The sequence below is a fragment of the Crinia signifera genome, unplaced genomic scaffold, assembly GCF_055691185.1.
Source record: "Crinia signifera unplaced genomic scaffold, ASM5569118v1 HAP2_SCAFFOLD_89, whole genome shotgun sequence".
NCBI lineage: Eukaryota > Metazoa > Chordata > Amphibia > Anura > Myobatrachidae > Crinia > Crinia signifera.
Genome location: NW_028142806.1, coordinates 186645 through 205774, shown reverse-complemented (window position 1 = coordinate 205774; position 19130 = coordinate 186645). Strand labels below are relative to the sequence as shown.

The 19130-nt window shown below is 48.5% G+C and overlaps 2 protein-coding genes across 3 annotated transcripts in view; one reads left to right on the top strand and one right to left on the bottom strand.

Moving 5' to 3' along the window:
- Positions 1 to 19130, top strand: part of LOC146056762 (phosphatidylinositol N-acetylglucosaminyltransferase subunit P-like) — a 210598-nt gene that overhangs the window by 155031 nt on the left and 36437 nt on the right. The window lies entirely within an intron of this gene.
- On the bottom strand, positions 75 to 9749 carry LOC146056764 (phosphatidylinositol N-acetylglucosaminyltransferase subunit P-like). Of its 2 annotated transcripts, XM_083168440.1 has the most exons (3): positions 9117 to 9749; positions 1504 to 1622; positions 75 to 350 (listed from the first exon to the last, which is right to left on the bottom strand). In XM_083168440.1, the coding sequence occupies exons 1-3, from the start codon at positions 9242 to 9244 to the stop codon at positions 208 to 210; spliced, it is 390 nt and encodes a 129-aa protein (XP_083024566.1). In that variant the 5' UTR covers positions 9245 to 9749; the 3' UTR covers positions 75 to 207. The 2 variants fall into 2 exon arrangements, 1 of the variants encoding a protein (XP_083024566.1); XR_014469400.1 differs by lacking the exon at positions 1504 to 1622.

The following is a 19130-nucleotide window of genomic DNA, read 5'->3' as shown; positions in this document are numbered from 1 at the left end:
GACCATTGCGTAGTCTAGATTCATACACTGTAATGCCATACTCCTAAGATCGCTCAATACATAACACCGGTAAATACTCACACCCTTATGAATGATTTATTTCCCAATAGGAGCCGGTTTCACATCCTCATAATAAAAAAAAAGTCAAAACTAGAAAAGTTCCATAAATACTCTTAGATAGAGTAAATGATAACACATTATGGGGCATCACTGAGCCTGTGAGAACTGGTTCCTCAAGCCCTGGTCAGTAAGGTAGAACATCCGATTGACCTCACTGATCGGGACGTCCAGCAGGGCCGGGACAGAATCCTCGTCGGAAGCTTTGTGCTGCTGATTTTTCGCATATGAGTCTGTGGGGAGATTGTGATAAATGGTCTCATGCGATGTGTACACGTGTCTGACAATTACATCCGGCCGGCACACACCTAAAGGCCCTCATACACTAATGCGATGATCCGGTAACTCCCCCGCGGCACGATCGTATGGGCTCCTTTTGCATATGAATTATCTCACGCCATCCCCATTTATCATTATGGGATATGACAAATCCTTGTGGCAGCCGTGTCAATCTCCGGATCCGATGAGCACAGCGCCACATCGGAATTAAGAGACATACAATCCGATGCGTTAAAATCATGTGAGTAGGGCCTACATCGCACTAGTGTAAAAGGTGCCCACACACTAGAAAGATCTGCGATCGTAAGATGTGCGCATAAATTAGCCTTAAAATCTTTTGCCTGTCCTGGACAAAAGATTTCAGGCAAGCGTACATCTTTACCAAAGATCTTTCTTAAGATCCCGTGTGCGTTCCTATGGATCTTTCCCTAAATCTTCTGATCTTTTGTGCAGCACGTAAGATCAGAAGATTTAGCAAAAGATCCATGGGAGCGCACATCGGACCGTAATCGGCCGATTTTCGATAAACATCGGACGATATATTGGCCAATTTATCGGAAATCGCCCAAAAAAATCGTTCTAGTGTGTAGGGTGTAGGCACCTTAAGGGGCTTAAGACTACTTATAACACAAAAATACTATTTCTAAATGTTATTTTAGTCATGATGAGGAACATTTAATAAAGTGTCAAACCCTCCATGGAAAGACAGGAACATTTATGGGAACACACTTGTTGGCGTGAATACATTACAGCACCTTTTACTTTGCACCAGTATGAAACCTTGCACCGCTATTGCAATCTAACTGTGATCTCATTGCAGAAGGCAGACGCACTGCTCCGGGTCACAGTGTCACACGTCACTCAGCTGTCCCGTTAATGGTTATGATACCCCTGCGTTGCCTTGGCCGCGCCTGTCGCTGTCACTTAAACTGCGATTGCATCCATTAGGGTGGAGATCGCACTTCGACACTCGTACACTGTGGTGGACGCTGAGCATGCGCAGTGCGAAAATTGCCTATGTGCGATATTCGTACTTCTGCGTTCAAAACTCAATTAGCGCCAATATACAAGTTGCTATTTGTGACACTATGTAAGGAGTAAAATTACCTGTGACCGTGTGTATGGAATCCAGGGGCGCTGTGCTCATCATGTTTATACCGAATAGGAAGATATAGGCAATGCCTAACATGACCAGAAGGTATACAGGGATGGCCACAGCCCAGTACCTGGGAAACACATAGGAAGTGATCAGGAGACAAGACCACTCCAAGCCTGGCTGCCTGGTATCTGACTCTTCTGAATTATCTGCTCTTACTAAACCAGGCGTAGGCAACCTGTCTCCAGCTGCTGGGAAACTACAAATCCCAGCATGCATTGCAACAGTTTTAGTATTCCCTAATAGCAAAACTGTGGCAAGGCATGTTGGGACTTGTAGTTTCACAACAGGTTACCCATGCCTGTGCTAAATTAAAGGTGGCCATACACTACTGCGACTTCTCGCAGCAATGTATGGCCGGCCGTGCAGCGGGTCCCACCTCCGACTCCGATACGTGCATCGGATTGGCCACAACCCAATTTATCTGCGAATAACAGCCAAATCGGACTAGTGTATGGCCACCTAGTGTAAGGCATGTCTTGACTGATGTACTTGATCTGTATTACAACTATAATAATAATTCCATAGAGCCAGATTTACATGATACTACTCAAGTAACTCCTCCCCCCTCCATTATAACGTGTGTGGTATGGAAGACCTACAGCAATTATATTGTAGGAGCCGGACTGGAGGCAAAGCCTGGGGGTAGGCTCCCCTGACAGGGTTTGTAGGGAGCTGACTAGCAGTTAGTCATAGGAGGAGTGCTTAAGGAGAGGGTCATAGGGGGAGGGGCTTAACGGGGTGTTGGAGGGGTTTATAAGCAGGGTTCAGGCAGGAAATAGGGGTCACTGGGAGATTTTCTCAACAGCTAAGCAGCGTGACATCTCCCATGGCTTCCCCAGGCAACGCTGATGCAGAGGTATCCGCTGCGCTTTCTGCCCTCAGGGAGGCAGCTGGCACCAGAGGGGCTGAGTGGCTGCAGCAGCAGATGTCAGGTCTGCTGGGGGGACTGGGAGCAGCAACGCAGGAGGCTGCTCCAGCGGGTGCACGGCCTCGGAGGTCCAGGCCTCCGGAGCGCTTTAGCCCATCTGTGTCCCCCAGGGTTCAGCGCCGTTCACGGAGCCCCGTTAGGGACCCTCCAGGCCAGGCTGCGGGCCGGGCACCTTCCGCCCGCAGGACCAGGTCTGGGAGGAATCCAACCAGCAGGCGGAACCCTCCGCGCGGGGGGGATCCCCCCCACGTGCAAGAAGATCCGGCGTTGCGTGGTACTGGACCTGGTGCGGTGGGGCATGCGGGGCATGCTGCTGCCCAGCGCGGGGTGAGTCGTGCCAGGGGGGCAGAAGTACAGGCTGAGGACCGCAGGCCTGGTACACGGAGCGAGAGGCGCACGGCTGGCTCCGCCTCCAACGAGGTCACGCCGGCTGGTGCTGTGCCTGAGGGTCGGGATGACAGGAGAAGAGAGATGGCAGCGTCAGCAGATGATGGAGAAATACCTGGTCCTTCCTCATTGGCTGGAGTTCGTCAGGACACTGGACCTGCGGCTGCTGGGTTCACAGCCCCCAGGCAGCCTGGTGAGTCTGTCTCTATGTCTGTTAATGCTTTAGCGCAGAGTCAGGGGGGGGGAGGGTTAGCCCTCCAAGGGGAAATGAGTAGAGGTTTTACTGAATTATTGAGTGGTTTTGCAGAATGGTTGGTAGGTTTGCGGCAGGGGGCGGGGCCGTCCCCAGCGGCAGCATGGGTGCCGCAGAATGCGGGCACACCAGCTAGCATTAGTGTGCCAGTCAGTAATAGTGTGCCGGTTAGCAGTGGGGTGCCGGTGAACAGCGGGGTGCCGGTATCCGGCGGTGAGCAAAGTAGCAGTAGTGCAGGGGCAGAAGGGGGCAGTGTTGGGACGCAGGAGGAGTGTGGGAGGCTCAGTGACACTGCAAAAGGGGAGGTGTACGTATGCTTTGAGGGGCCATTGGGGGCCCACCTGAAGCAGGAGGTGAGGGAGAAGATTTGGAAAGGGGAATACGTTGATATATTTTCATTGCTCCCTTTAGAGCGTTTTAATCTGGATAGGCCCCGTAAGGAGGAGAAGAAGGAGGAGGAGGAACGGCGGCGGTATCGGCTGATACCGCGGTCATTCACGAACTGGCTGCAAGCGTTTGCTATTTTAGCTAGTGTGATTGGGGAGAAGGCACCTGACAATTGTTCAGGCTTGTTTTGTTACATGGATGCGATAGGAGAGGCATACCGTGTGTATGGGGGCTTGGCTTGGCTCAGGTACGATGAGCAGTTTAGGCAGAGGAAGGCTGTTCGCCCTAACATACGTTGGGACCATAAGGATATTGCTTTATGGTTAAAGGTGACGGCTCCCACAAAAAGTGGGCAGCCCTTTCGTGGGGACGGGGGGGGGGCCGAGGGAGGCCACAAATGGGACGGCCATGCAGAAGGGACTCTGCTTTGCCTTTAATGACGGGTCATGTCGTTTTGGGGCAAAATGCAAATTTAAACATGAATGTTCCTCGTGTGGAGGGACCCATGGGGCAAATAAATGCTTCAGAGGGAAGTCACGGGACGGTAATTCAAAAGGGGGAGACACCGGTTCGGCTGGAAAGGATGCTGGGCTATCTGCGTAGGTATCCTGACCAGCAGACAGCCGTGTTGTTGGAGGAGGGGTTTAGGGAAGGTTTTAAGATACCTTCCGACGTGCAGGTTTCAGGGGGCTTGGGGAGGAATTTGAAGTCTGCAAGGGAGCACCCAGAGGTGGTGCAGGATAAACTGCGTAAGGAGGTGCAGCTGGGTCGTATGGCTGGACCTTTTGGGTCGGCACCATGGCCAGATTTGATAGTCTCTCCATTGGGGGTGGTGCCAAAAAAGGAGGCGAACAAGTTTCGTCTTATACACCATTTATCTTTTCCAAAAGGGGCGTCGGTCAATGATGGCATTGACCCCGACATCTGCTCGGTGGTTTATACATCGTTTGACGCGGCTGTTCAGTGGGGGAAGCGGTTTGGGAAAGGGGCCAGGTTGGCAAAGACTGATATTGAATCGGCATTCCGTTTGCTGCCGGTTCACCCAACCAGTTTGCGTTTGTTGGGTTGTTGTTGGGACGGAGAATTTTTTGTTGATTGATGTTTACCGATGGGTTGTTCTTTGTCATGTGCTTATTTTGAGGCCTTTAGTTCTTTTTTGGAGTGGGTGGTTAAGGATGTCTCTGGGTGTAGTTCAGTTATTCATTACCTAGATGACTTTTTATGTATTGGTCCTGGGGGGACCGGAGTATGTGACTTATTGTTGAGGACTGTTGAAAGGGTGTCGGCAGACTTTGGGGTCCCGCTTGCTCCAGGTAAGACGGAGGGCCCTGCGACTGTGATTAGTTTTTTGGGTATTGTCATTGATACCGAGAATATGGAGTGCCGCTTGCCCGAGGAGAAATTGCTGGGTTTGAAGGCCGAGGTAGGGAGGGCATTGCTGTTGAAGAAGATTAGATTGCGGGAATTGCAATCCTTGCTGGGCAAACTGAATTTTGCGTGTCGCATTATGCCTATGGGCCGCATTTTCAGCAGGAGGCTGGCAGCTGCGACAGCAGGGGTGGTTCTTCCTCATCATTTTGTCAGATTAGGTAGTGAGTTGAAGGGGGACTTGCGGGTGTGGGCAACTTTCTTGGAAGCTTTTAACGGCAGAGCTTTGTGGATGTCAGACACATGTGTCGCTACTGAGCTAGACCTTTTCACAGACGCGGCCGGGAGTGGTGGGTTCGGGGCATATTGCCAGGGACATTGGTGTGTAGGCCGGTGGCCGGAGTCTTGGGTGCAGAGAGGCATGGTTAAAAACTTGGCATTGTTGGAGTTGTTTCCTATCTTGGTAGCAGTAGTTGTTTGGGGGGAGCTATTCCGTAATAGGAAGATTTGTTTTCACTGCGATAATTTGGGGGTTGTCATGGCTATTAACCAATTGTCGGCATCTTCACCGTCAGTGGTCACTGTTTTGCAGCAGTTAGTATTGGAATGTCTGGCTTTAAATTTGTGGGTTGTGGCTAGGCACGTTCCCGTTGTCTCTAACGGCATTGCGGATGCTTTATCTCGTTCACAGTGGGAGCGTTTTCGGGAGTTGGCACCAGAGGCGGACAGGGAGGGGACCGGGTTCCCGAGTCGGCTCTGGGCTCTGCTGGACGGGTAGTCGATCAGCTCATCAGGGAATCCTTGGCCCCGAATACATGGTCGGCATACAATCAGGAATGGCGGAGCTGGTTAGAATGGCGTGAGGTAGTAGGTCTGAAGGAGGATGATGACGAGTTGGCTGTCTTGCTATATATAGGCCATTGTAAGGAGATTGGTTGGTCAGTGGCAAAAATCACGCGCTGCATGGCGGGCTTGGCTTTTGGGTTTCGTGCAGGCGGCAGGCCTGACGTCACTAAGAATTTCCTGATTGCGCAGGCTTTGAAAGGTTGGAGGAGAGGTCATGTCGTACAGGATCAGAGAAGGCCGGTGTCTTTCCAGTTGTTACAGAATATGGGCATGAATTTAGGGGAGGTCTGTAGTTCCAATTTTGAGGAAAGGTTGTTTGGGGTAGCTTTTTCGCTTGCCTTCTTCGGGGCACTGCGGATTGGGGAGCTCGTGAGTCCAAGCGTGTCCAGGCCGGGAGGTTTGTTAGGAGAGGATGTGGATTTATACTCGGATAGGGTGGAGCTAGTTGTGAGGAGGTCTAAGACGGATCAGTTAGGGAGGGGGAAGAAGGTAGTTCTCTTCTCTGTACCAGGGTCGGATATGTGCCCGGTGGCACAGCTGAGGATATTTAAGGAGGTCAGAGTGGGCAAGGAAAAGGATCCTGTTCTTGCTTCCAGTGGCGGGTCACCAGAGTCCAGAGTCCTTTTTAGGCCTAAAAAGGACTCTGGACTCTGGTGACCCGCCACTGGAAGCAAGAATAGGAAGAAAGTGACGCTGCCTGTGTACTTCTGCAGAGTTCCGGGAACGCCACATAGCCGCACACGTTGCCCATACAGAGAACCGAGTACACCTTGGGTTCTCAACAAGATCTGGTAATTGTGTTGACTTTTTTTCTTCTCCTGTTTGAAGTGACGTGGTGGATCATCCTTTTAAAGTGTTTTATGCCTTAATAGAGAACTCACTGTTAGTTCTCTTTTTATTTGGTAATTGCAATTACTACCAACATTGTGTCTGATGTATTTTTAAATTATGCTGTATTAAAACTGTTTTACGCTATGGTTGTTATATCACTCTCTCTTATATGGCACAAAATTGAGAGAATCTGAAGAAGAGATCAGAGTGGGACTACCTGATTTAAGATAAGCCTTTTTTTGGTTTGTTTTGCACATATGAAAGGGTGGTGCGCATAAGTGTTGAAGATATCACCTTTTATTGTATTGTCTATTGTATTTGGAGGAGTTGTGGAATTACCTCCTAGATATCTTCCATACATTTGCTGCACACCTGGGCGCGCACTTTGTTGTGATTTCAAGTACTCTTTCACACTATAAGGAAAAGGATCCGTTGCTGATGCATGCAAATGGATCCTTTTTATCACGGTTTCAGTTCACAAGTGTGTTTAGAGCAGTCCTGCGGACGTTGGGCCTCAAGGGGGAGGAATACGCGGGTCACTCTTTCCGCATTGGGGCCGCAACTGAGGCTGCTAGAATGGGATTTGGGGATGAGTTGATTAAGCGTATTGGGCGGTGGGAATCGTCTCGCTTTCGGTCTTATGTTCGTTTAGGGGATTGTTGAGGTTGACTGTGTTTTTTCTGTTTTAGGGCAGCCTCCGTGCCTGATTTGGATTTTAGGACATTCATATGTCTTTTGGGGAGCTTTGCGGGCGGATGTCAGACCGAACGGCCGCCAGCTGGGTTTGGATAGAGAGGAGGCAGTGGTTCGCTGGCTGGGAAAACGTGGTATGGTATGGAGTGGAGTGCTGCAGGAATTTCACCGTTTTGTTCGGCTCGATAGGGTTCCCGACATATTAGTTTTGCATGTGGGCGGGAATGACCTTGGGGGCAGACCATTTAGGGAGTTGATACGGGATATCAAGTTTGATCTCCTACGGTTATGGGCAATGTTTCCGGAATTAATCACGGTCTGGTCAGACATCGTGCCACGCCATTATTGGAGGGATGCGAGGTCGGCTGACAAGCTCAATAAGGCACGGATTAAAGTTAACAGGGCGATTGGGCGTTTTATGGCCAGGAACGGGGCTGTTGTGGTGAGGCACAGGGAACTTGAGTCTGGTTCCGGGGCATTTTGGAGAGGTGACGGTGTGCACCTGAATGCTGTGGGGATAGATGTTTGGTCTTTGGGACTACAAGAGGGAATAGAAACAGCGTTCCGGATGTGGGGGGGGCGCACGGGGTTAAGGGTTTAACCTCGTGCTTTGTGGCGGAGGGGGGTCCTCGAGGTTGGTGGCATTGAGGCTTAATTATGCGGCGGGGAGGGCCCCATGAGGGGGCTGGACTCCCCTGAGTGAGGTTAATTAATGAGCACTGGGTGTGTACAATTGGTGCCCTCGAGCCAATCGCTATCGGCTGGGGGTAAGAGCTCCTGGAAGTGCTTAGAGGTGTGGATATATATTTATTGAGGGCCTCGGGGACCACCTTCCGTGGGAATGTTTTTGGATTATTGTTTAAAATTGTATTGTTCAATAAAGATGGCTGCTGTGGCCAATTTTATCCAACAAGAGAGTTATGTCATTTGTGGGGGGATAGTTGGGCACAGCGATTATACAATACCCTGTCATGTAGGAGCCGGACTGGAGGCAAAGCCTGGGGGTAGGCTCCCCTGACAGGGTTTGTAGGGAGCTGACTAGCAGTTAGTCATAGGAGGAGTGCTTAAGGAGAGGGTCATAGGGGGAGGGGCTTAACGGGGTGTTGGAGGGGTTTATAAGCAGGGTTCAGGCAGGAAATAGGGGTCACTGGGAGATTTTCTCAACAGCTCCCACCCACCCTTCCCTATTTTTTATAGTTTAGGTAGAATATTTGCTAGGATGTCTTTTTGTCACAGTGGCCTGTGCGGAGGGGGGTCCTCGAGGTTGGTGGCATTGAGGCTTAATTATGCGGCGGGGAGGGCCCCATGAGGGGGCTGGACTCCCCTGAGTGAGGTTAATTAATGAGCACTGGGTGTGTACAATTGGTGCCCTCGAGCCAATCGCTATCGGCTGGGGGTAAGAGCTCCTGGAAGTGCTTAGAGGTGTGGATATATATTTATTGAGGGCCTCGGGGACCACCTTCCGTGGGAATGTTTTTGGATTATTGTTTAAAATTGTATTGTTCAATAAAGATGGCTGCTGTGGCCAATTTTATCCAACAAGAGAGTTATGTCATTTGTGGGGGGATAGTTGGGCACAGCGATTATACAATACCCTGTCAAGACAATTATTAGGTCGACCACATATGGTGGACATGCATTCGGCCGACATTGTCAAAAGGTTGACATGGAAAATGTAGACAGTGGAAAGGGTGGATAGGTACAAAAAGTTGACGGAGTCAAAAGGTCTACACAATTTCGAATTAAACACCTTGTCTATTGGCCTTTTAAACATGTTGACTTACTGCATGTTGACCACATATATATATATATATATACTGTATTGTCCACCTCATAACTACATACATACATACGTGTACAGTACTTACTTCTGGGGCCAGTAAGTCAGTCCTAACGAATGTAACCACGACTCAGGAATGAAAGCCCACGTCAGATATAGGACTGGAAGACAACAAGAGAGAGGCATGAAGGACACAAGTAGCCCTGGACCAGTCATAGGACATAGGAGACTAGAGCCATGAATTGGGTCCACCAAGATATTAGTCCCTCTGGTATTTCCCACAATGGGGGAGATTTGTCAGCGGCTTTGACCATATAATGACCAGCAACAGAAACGCAGAACCAGCCTGGGTTACGTTTATTCCTATTACCATTGTAAAGCTATCGGTCCAAGATGCCAATCACAACCCTTTAAACAAAAATGTCAGAGTTCGTTCAGCATCACATTCCACCCCATGTTCCTCTAATTCTCCTATCCACTTGGGCTGTGGGGTCAAGCGGTTCCTAGCCAGTGCCGCTGTGGCTGCAAAGAACACGCTTCTCACCTACTGGGTCCCCTATGTTCAGACCTTGCTTTCCCAGACCAAGACGAGTCTCAAAAGCGGCTATGCAGCAGACTTCTTGGTATAATGTGGAGATAACCGATAACTCCTCAGCACACGGGCAAACTCCCTCCCGACCCAACTCTCCTGCTCACTCCCAGGAAGAGAGGGCTGGGGGGCGGCGGCGGCTGTGGAACACCGAGTATTATATGGGCATCCACATAAAACCGCTGAGCATTCCCCTGCGAACACAGGGAGATATATATATATATATTTTTATTTATTTATTTATTTATTTACAGTTTCTTATATAGCGCAGCAGATTCCGTTGCGCTTTACAATAGTAATATATATTACTTACCACACCATGCCTTTAATCCGGGACACTCATGGAACGGGGAAATGTAAATTTGAAGTCAGCCATCCCCAGAACCTGTGTAATCCATGAGTGTCCCGGTTTAAAGAGACAAGAAAGCCTCAGCCTGTGTGTGTACACCGGTAATACTGATCTCTCTACACTGTAACAATTCTTTGTATTTTTTGCAAGATGAAACAGAGGTTATTGATCTGTATGAAAATATCTGATTAAAGTGGATTTACACCAGTAGCGACAGCACCAGCTAAAGTCTCTCTCCATCTACTGCATGGATAAATCCACCAGGGAAGCTATCTCCCATAGCAACGTATGTCCTTTATTGGACTGGTGCTGAGTGCTATGCCAGTTAGCATAGCATGATATATACGATAAAAATAAAAAAAACAAGCTGGTGGCAAATTTAACATATTTTTGTCTGTCTGTCTATCTATGTACCTATCTCTCTATCTATTGGTGTGTACACACGTTTTGATTTGCTTTAGATTCAATGTGTGATTCGATTTGGCATTAGATCTTTCCATTCAATTTAGCATTAGATCTGTACTTGCATTCCATATCGATTTCGAGATATCAAATTCAATTTACATTCAAGGCACAGTGTACACATTCGATTTACTGGATCGCATTCGACATTTCCTTGCCTGCACAGTCTATTTTTCTTTTCGATATAGCGAAACCGTGAGCGCGCAATGAAACGAATGCAGATTGAAAGCATCTTAACAACCATTCCATTTCGATTCGATTTTGCTTCTATAAGCAACAATGAATCAAAAACAGGGAATAATCTAAGCGTGTGTACACAGATTATCATTTGTGATCTATCTATCTATCTATCTATCTATCTATCTATCTATCTATCTATCTATCTATCTATCTATCTATCTATCTATCTATCTATCCTCTGTGTAATTTGCCCCCTGGAAGTGACCCTGCCGCTGATTACAGCTTGGATAAGGGATATCCCATTGTGTTAGTGAATGGAGATAGGACAAGCATTGCTTGTAGTGTGTATCCCACCCTGATATTACACAGAGAAAGGATGTGTAATTCACAGGCAGACAATAGGATTTCCCTATAGTGTCTGCAGCCAGGCCTCGGCTGCTGTATTATGGGTACACAGCCACAGCCAGAGCAGGGATTACACCGGGTGTGGTATGACACACCGACAGTCGGGATTCTGACAGTCATTTCTCCGACGTCGGAATCCCGACTGCACAGCGGGGGGAGCGCAATGAAGCCCCTTGCAGGCTCGCTGCGCTCACCATGCTGCGGGCACGGCGGCGAACTGCGCTGGCCACCTATTTCATTCTCCTTCTATGGGGGTCGTGGACCCACACGAGGGAGCAGTCAGGATTCCGACGTCTGAGTACTGACTGTCGGAATCCTGACTGTAGGGGAGCCGTCTGGCACCCATTACACCAAATCCCACCACCACAATAGAAGAATTTCTGTGCTTCTCTAGATCAAAGTTAAGGCAGGTTGCAAAAGCCCTCTGGGGCATCCTGGGTCTTGTATTTCCACAAAAGCAAGAGAGTGGCCATTTATGCTAGTCTGCTTGTGTTATTAGCTGAATCTTTTTTTATTGTTTTTTTTTTTTTTCTATTTACAGCGAGACCCCGCAGATAGTGATAAGTGCGCTGCCGGGACAAAGGGGGCGCTGGGATTTCAGCATCCAGTGCGGTAAGTTCTGATTGTCCCACCTGGTGTAGCACCGCCAGATACTGTATAAATGTAATATGTGAATGTGCAGAGCTGAATCAGGCCCTTGGTGTACAGAGGGGGAGATGGGAGCAGCGGTCGCGCCTAGCACCCCCAGATACTGTATAAATGTCATATATAAATGATTCGGGTTGGTTTGCAAAAGCAAATTCCTTTAATGGACAAAACCATGCTGCACTGCAGGTGGGGCAGATGTAACATGTGCAGAGAGAGAGTTAGATTTGGGTGGGGTGTGTTCAAACTGAAATCTATATTACAGTGTAGGAATAAAGCAGGCAGTATTTACCCTGCACAGAAACAAAATAACTCCCCCACATCTAACTCTCTCTGCACATTTTACGTCTCCCCACCTGCAGTGCAGCAGAGTTTTGTATATTAAAGGAGTTTGCTTTTGCAAACCAACCTGAATCACCCCATTGGCCTGTGCCTATATTGCATTCTGGATATATCTTGGGCATCAGCGGCGTAACTATAGCACCGCAGCCCCCGCCACCTCAGGGGGGCACTGTGCATGTGGGGGCGCCGGGGGCTGCGGTGCTATAGATACCCCCCCAATCCCCCGCAGACTTACCTATCTCGCTGGTCCCGGCGGCTCCGTTCTTCTGCTGAGGACCACCACAAAATGGCCGCCCCCATATAGCACACAGTTCTCTGAAACTGTCTGCTGTATGGGGGCGGCCATTTTGTGGTGGTCCTCAGCAGAAGAAGAACGGAGCCGCCGGGACCAGCGAGATAGGTAAGGCTGCAGGGGATTGGGGGGGGGGGGGGGTTTGCATGTGCGGTGGAGCGGCGGGGGATTGGGGGTGCTTGGCGGGGCGGCGGCGGGGGCCCCCCCCTAATGGGGGGGGGGGCGCCCAAAACTTAGTTACGCCACTGTTGGGCATATAGATAATGAGTGCAGGTATGGACTCCTGCGGGTCCCACACCACACACCCTGCACTTGTTTCTTCAATACATAGACCCATTAGCACATACATCCCAAAGTACCAGCCAATCAGCCCCTAATTGCCACATTACAGGCTGCATTTGAAAAATGACAGCCAGGAGCTGATTGGCTAGTACTTTATCTCTCTGGGTCAGTAATGTAGATTTCATTGAAATTTAATTTACTGATGGAATTGATATATATTTTTAAATTGTTCTCTCTCTGCATTGAACAGGCTGTACATGCCCCAATCCAAGAAGGAGAAATATTTGCAGCAGATGGGGAAGACCGTTCTCGCCAGTTTCCCCGTACAAGCCACCATTGACTTCTATAACGACGATTCAGAATCTGAAGACGACGAGGACTACGATGAGATGGACTTCTGTAACTATTTCCGCCATTATCAAAGCGTTGAAGAAAAAGACACTGGAAACAACATGGAAGAGGATACATCATATACGTCAGCTACTCAGGCAGACAGGCAGTGACGGAGGTTATGGGGAACTGCGCTGGAAGGATTGGGAAGAGCTTCTGTTTTAAGAAGACATTTATGGCATCGGCACAAGATATTACCTACGTGACCTCTTTGACATGACATTAGCTACACCATTATCGCACCGAGGAACATCTCACATGACCCGCGGGTGCAGGAGTCCTGGATTATGACCCCTGAGTGCTTCCGTATTCTTGGAAAATGCATTTTCTGACGCCTATCTGCAAGTGAAACGGTTCCATAGGTCAGATTACAAACCAGATCGATAGAGTTGTAGATCCGATTTAGGCCTGTTTTGCACGGCTGTGGATTCGCACAGCGCGTGCCTATGGTTCACAGTACGCATGCGCAAGGCCATCCTGCGTTCCTAAGGTGATTGACAGAAAGTAGGCGTCTGGGGGTGGAAACCGGACATTTAGTGGGAGTGCTAAGAAAAGCTGGAAATAGAACACTGCGAGTGTCTGGGAAACCGCTAGGCATGTTAGGGGAGGGTGTGCGACGTCAGCTCCAGGCTGGATATGTCTGTTTCATCGCACCGCCGACTAAGTCCAGGGTTACACGGCGCCTGCGAAGACTTGTGCCCAGTGTAAAAATCATTCGACGGTGAGACTGTCACGATGGGATTTCGAAATACTCGCACAGCTGCGAAGAACGGATGAGTAGCCGTACACACCCATTGACATTGATTCGCAAGGTGGGATTTCACACTCGCAGAGCGCCATCTTCACTGAACTCTGGGCGTTCGAATTTGAGGCAGTGCGATGAGGTCTGAATCGGACCCAATGTGACAATAAACATATTTATGAAAGGAAAGCTCTACATGGAAGTAACGGAAACAAATATATATATTTTTTGTCGCAGTACAACAACGCAAGACAGAAAAAGTGAAAATGATATTGAACCTTGGAAGGTCCATTTGCCAAAGTCCCGGCATGCCGAGTATCTAATGGCACCGTGCCACTCTTTCTTGCACTGTGTTCAGTGTGCTGAGAAGGTGCCAGCGCACAACCCCATCACCTACCCACGTGGAACGTTTGCCATATGAATTGGGTTACGGGGTAATTTCCAGAAAGGTTAAACCTCTTCGGCTAATATTGGGCATAATTCAGGTTGGATCGCAAAAGCAAAATCTCTCTCTAATGGGCAAAACCATGCTGCACTGCAGGTGGGGAAGATGTAACATGTGCAGAGAGAGTTAGATTTGGGTGGGGTGTGTTCAAACAGAAATATAAATTGCAGTGTACAAATAAAGCAACCAGTATATTTACCCTGCACAGAAACAAAATTACTCACCTAAATCTAACTCTCTCTGCACATGTTACATCTTCCTCACCTGCAGTGCAGCATGGATTTGTCCATTAAAAAGGGAGTTTGCTTTTGCAAACTAACCTGAATCACCCCCATAGTTGTAGATAAGTGATGGCAGCATACAATGGGCCTTATTCTAGTTCACTCTTAGGGGCAAATTCCTTCTCAAATGGACAAAACCATGTGCACTGCAGGTGGGGCAGATGTAACATGTGCAGAGAGAGTTAGATTTGGGTGGGGATTTTATTCAAAGTGAGATCTATATTGCAGTGTAAAAATAAAGCAGTCAGTATTTTCCCTGCACAGAAACAAAATAACTCACTCAAATCTAATTCTATCTGCACCTGTTACATCTGCCCCCTGCAGTGCACATGGTTTTGTCCATCTGAGAAGGAATTTGCCCCTAAGAGTGAACTAAAATAAGGCCCAATGTACACCTATAGGGAACGTGTATTCCTCTATAAGGTGCTGACTGGGGTGGGCATGTTCTGTTTTGCACTCCTGTCATTTTTATTTGTAAATATTTTGTATATCGCGCAATTATTTTATTGTAAATATGATAAAAAGGCCTATGGCAATACTTTATACTAAACTGTATTAAACAAATCAGAAACATTGGCTTTAATGGGATATTTGTCAAAATACATTTTGTTGATGATCATCGTTTTTTAATGCACAAATATTTAAAGGCAAAAATCACAAATAAAGGAAAATGTTTTAAATATACACAATTCACCAAAAGAAAAGAATTCAATTCACAATGGGCAAATCGGATCATTTATTTCAGTGGATTCAGATCTGTATCTGAGATCAGCGACCAATAAACACCTTGGTGCAGGTGACTATAGTTGGGTACACACTGGATAACACAGGGAGGATCGGCCACAGGTTACACAAGGAATATTCCTGGTGGGCCAGCGTGTATATGAGGCCGTCTGCACACGTTACACTGCATTGTCCCCATTCATTCTGCTATTCCCATCTGCAGTATGGCAGCTCTGCAATCCAGTGACTCTATTAGAACCCAAACCACCACTGGTTCGATACATTGTGGGATGATCTGCTGGTGTACCAGTGATAAGTCTGCAAACAACGTCTTAAGGTGCGTACACACGGGGGCGATTTTGTGTAATATCGCGGGCAATATGGTCGCTAAGCGACCATATTGCCCGCGATGGGAGTGTGCACCGGCGATATATCGCCGGGTGCGCGATCCCGTTTCTACCCCTGTAGTGATCGCTGGTCGCAGGAACATGCTCCTGCGACCAGCTGATTACCACTGCCGGGCTCCCCCGGCAGTTTCCTTGGTACTCTTCGCGGGCATCGCATGCACTAAAAAATCGCATGCGATGCGACCGACGCAATGCCCGCGATTTCCCATAGGGAACAATGTTAAATGTCCCAATTGACCCGATTTTCCTGTTCAATGTCTCAATTGACCCGATTTTTCCATAGGAAACAATGTTAAATGGCCCACAGAGGCCAAATAGGCACCCTGAAGTGTGAAATGGCCCCCACAATTGTTAAAGCCACCCCACGATCAACGTGAACCCGAAGCGTGGCGAGCACAGCGAGCCCGCGAGGGGCGGCAGTACGCGTCCTACGACCTTTTCATACCCCCTCTATCCACGTCGGTGTGGAGTTGAGAATAGAAAGTGTGGCGAGCGGATGCGGATACCTTCACAGGTATCCGCGTCCCATTCGCGGGCTTCACAGCTGTCCGCGTCCCCTCACGGGGCTCGCTGCGCTCGCCACGCTACGGGCTCGGTGGCTCGCTGCGCTCGCCACACTATTCTATTCTCAACTCCACGCCGACGTGGATAGTGGGGGTATGAAAAGGTCGTAAGACGCGTACCGCCGCCCTTCGCGGGCTCGCTGCGCTCGCCACGCTTCGGGTTCACGTTGATCGTGGGGTGGCGTTAACAATTGTGTGGGCCATTTCACACTTCAGGGTGCCTATTTGGCCTCTGTGGCCAATTTAACATTGTTTCCTATGGAAAATCGGGTCAATTAAGACATTGAACAGGAAAATCGGGTCAATTGGGACATTTAACATTGTTCCCTATGGGAAATCGCGGGCATCGCGTCGGTCGCATCGCATGCGATTTTTTGGCCGCATGCGATGCGCCCGACGCGATTTTTTGTTACTAACGATGCCCACGATCAAAATCGTGGGCGCCCTTCTAGGTAAAGAGTAACTCCGTTTCCTTTTCATCAGCGACCATCTCTGGTCGCTGATGAAAAGGAGAAACTGAGCAATATATTGCTCAGCCATATATTGCTCAGCAATATATGGCTGAGCAATATATCTCCCCCGTGTGTACGGGGCTTTACACAGATATATTGCACCGGGAAACGGTCATCTGTCAAAAGAGACTTAGGTCGACTGTCATAAGGTCGACAGGGTCAAAGGTCGACATGGGGCAAGGTCGACATGATTTAAGGTCGACATGGGCCAAGGTCGACATGGTATTAGGTCGACATGAGTTTTTCACTGTTTTTTGAGCCGACATGTGCCGACAGGCGGTATTTCATGCCCTACCATCCACTAGGGCGTGGTGGGAGAATAAAATAGTGTGCCCGAAGCATTGCGAGCGACGCGAGTGGCTGAGGTTCAACTCCAACTGTATCCATGTTGACTGTGTCGACATTCGGGTCAAAAAATAGTGAAAAACTCATGTCGACCTAATGACTGTCGATCTAGAACCATGTCGACCTTGGCCCATGTCGACCTTAAGTCATGTCGACCTTGACTCATGTCGACCTTTAACCCTGTCGACCTTGAGGCCAGTCGACCTTCCGGGGTCGACTTAATGACTGTAGACCTAAATCTGTTCTGACAGATGTACCGATTCCATTGCACCGGCCCTGCTGCACTGCCAACAGGCGGTATATCTGCAGATGTATAGATGCATCGTTCTGTAGAGGATGCTGGTGACTGACATCACAACTAAATGACATCACAACTTTGTCAGCCGTGAGTATCGCATTTCATTCATGCAGTCCCAGCCTTGTACAACTCCAAGGTCTGGTTACATAGAAACATAGAATGTGACGGCAGATAAGAACCACTTTGCCCATTTTTATACCTTTTAGTAACAACAACTGTATTTGTTCCTTTTAGTTCTTTGTGAAGACATCCATATGTCTATCCCATGCATGATTTAATTGCTCTATGTCTTAATTCCCCCATACACTAGGGCAATGGTTCCCAACCCTGGTCCTCAAGTACCCCCAACAGTGCACATTTTCCAGGTAACCCAACATGTGCACTCATTAATCACTGACACATTTTAAAAGACCCACAGGTGGAGCTAATTATTTCACCTGTGATTCTGTGTGGAGATCTGCAAAACATGCACTGTTGGGGGTACTTGAGGACCAGGGTTGGGAACCACTGCACTAGGGCGACGACTTCTCTGAGTGTAGAAGTCAGAAGCAGTCCCCACTTGAGCTGCAGAATCGCATGCGGTCTTTTCACATACGTTATACTGCGTGCGATCTCAGCAAAGCCTACGCAGCTCCTGTGTGATCCAGCAGATCGCTTCTGCAGCTGGTGTGACTTCCAGGCTTCGGTGTGATTCGCACAGTACATGTTATTCAGACTTTTTATATGCGATTGATCGCCACAATTGCAAAAAAAAGTGCCCAAATTGCATGCAAATGACCTGCTGTCAAATGCACATTGTTAGAGCCTGAAAGGAGAGAAACGCGATGGTACTGAGCGGCGCTTCCTTCTGAGGACTGACACATGTCAGAGAGGTGATCGTGGCAGGTAAGTATTCATTATAGCACCAGTTTAGGTTTGTGGGGGGGTGGAGGGTGTTTGTGCCTGCAATGTCTGTCTATGGTGGCTGTCTATGGTGGGTGATTGTGATTTCTGGGGAGGGATAAGATGGTCTCTTTTCTGTCTGTCTATGGGGGGGGGGGGTATTATGGTATCTTTTCAGTCTGTCTATTAAGGGGGTGCTTTTTGTCTAAGGGGGGAATGGTGGTGGTTTCTGTGCATGTGTCTTTCTAGTACCCCTTTCACTCCGTACCATGGACCCTGGTTATTGCCGGGTTGGTGATATATGGACCCGGGTCAAGGTACGGTGTGAAAGAACCAAAGCTTATAACCGTGTCGACCAACCCGGCAATTCGACCTGGGTTATAAGAAGGGTTAAAACCAGGTTGCCCCTTGCGTAATGGGTGTAAAAGCGCCAGACCTGGGATCGCGATATGAAAGTTGTATATAGTTGTGTGTAAGAATCACACAGAGCCCCAGTTCCATTGTATCATTAATGATGCAATGGGAAAAAAAATTCCATTGGTCTATAACCAATTATTTGGATCCCCCCTTTTAAAAATCCTGTGTTTGCCACTGATTACTATGTATAAAGGATGAACCCGTGTAAGGGGCAGTAAAGGGTTAATGTGTAAGGAAGAAACTCCTAGGAAAGGATAACGACTGGAAGTAAGAAGTGGAGTTAGTGACGAAGAACTAAAGGTGGATGGTGGTCATCTGCTGCATCTAACGGCTGTCACCTTATATAACGCCACCACACTCTGTATATAGAGGTGGATGGTGGCCATCTGCTGCATCTAACAGCTGTCACCTTATATAACACCACCACACGCTCTGTATATAGAGGTGGATGGTGGCCATCTGCGGCATCTAACAGCTGTCACCTTATATAACACCACCACACTCTGTATATAGAGGTGGATGGTGGCCATCTGCTGCATCTAACAGCTGTC

What these genes read in the sequence shown, in the direction of transcription:
- LOC146056764 (XM_083168440.1), bottom strand. Translation starts at nt 9,244, where the DNA reads ATGACTGGTCCAGGGCTACTTGTGTCCTTCATGCCTCTCTCTTGTTGT. An exon ending in CTGACTTACTGGCCCCAGAA is followed by an intron (nt 1,623 to 9,116) that starts GTAAGTACTGTA and finishes TGTGTTTCCCAG; the next exon opens with GTACTGGGCTGTGGCCATCC. An exon ending in TTCCATACACACGGTCACAG is followed by an intron (nt 351 to 1,503) that starts GTAATTTTACTC and finishes ATCTCCCCACAG; the next exon opens with ACTCATATGCGAAAAATCAG.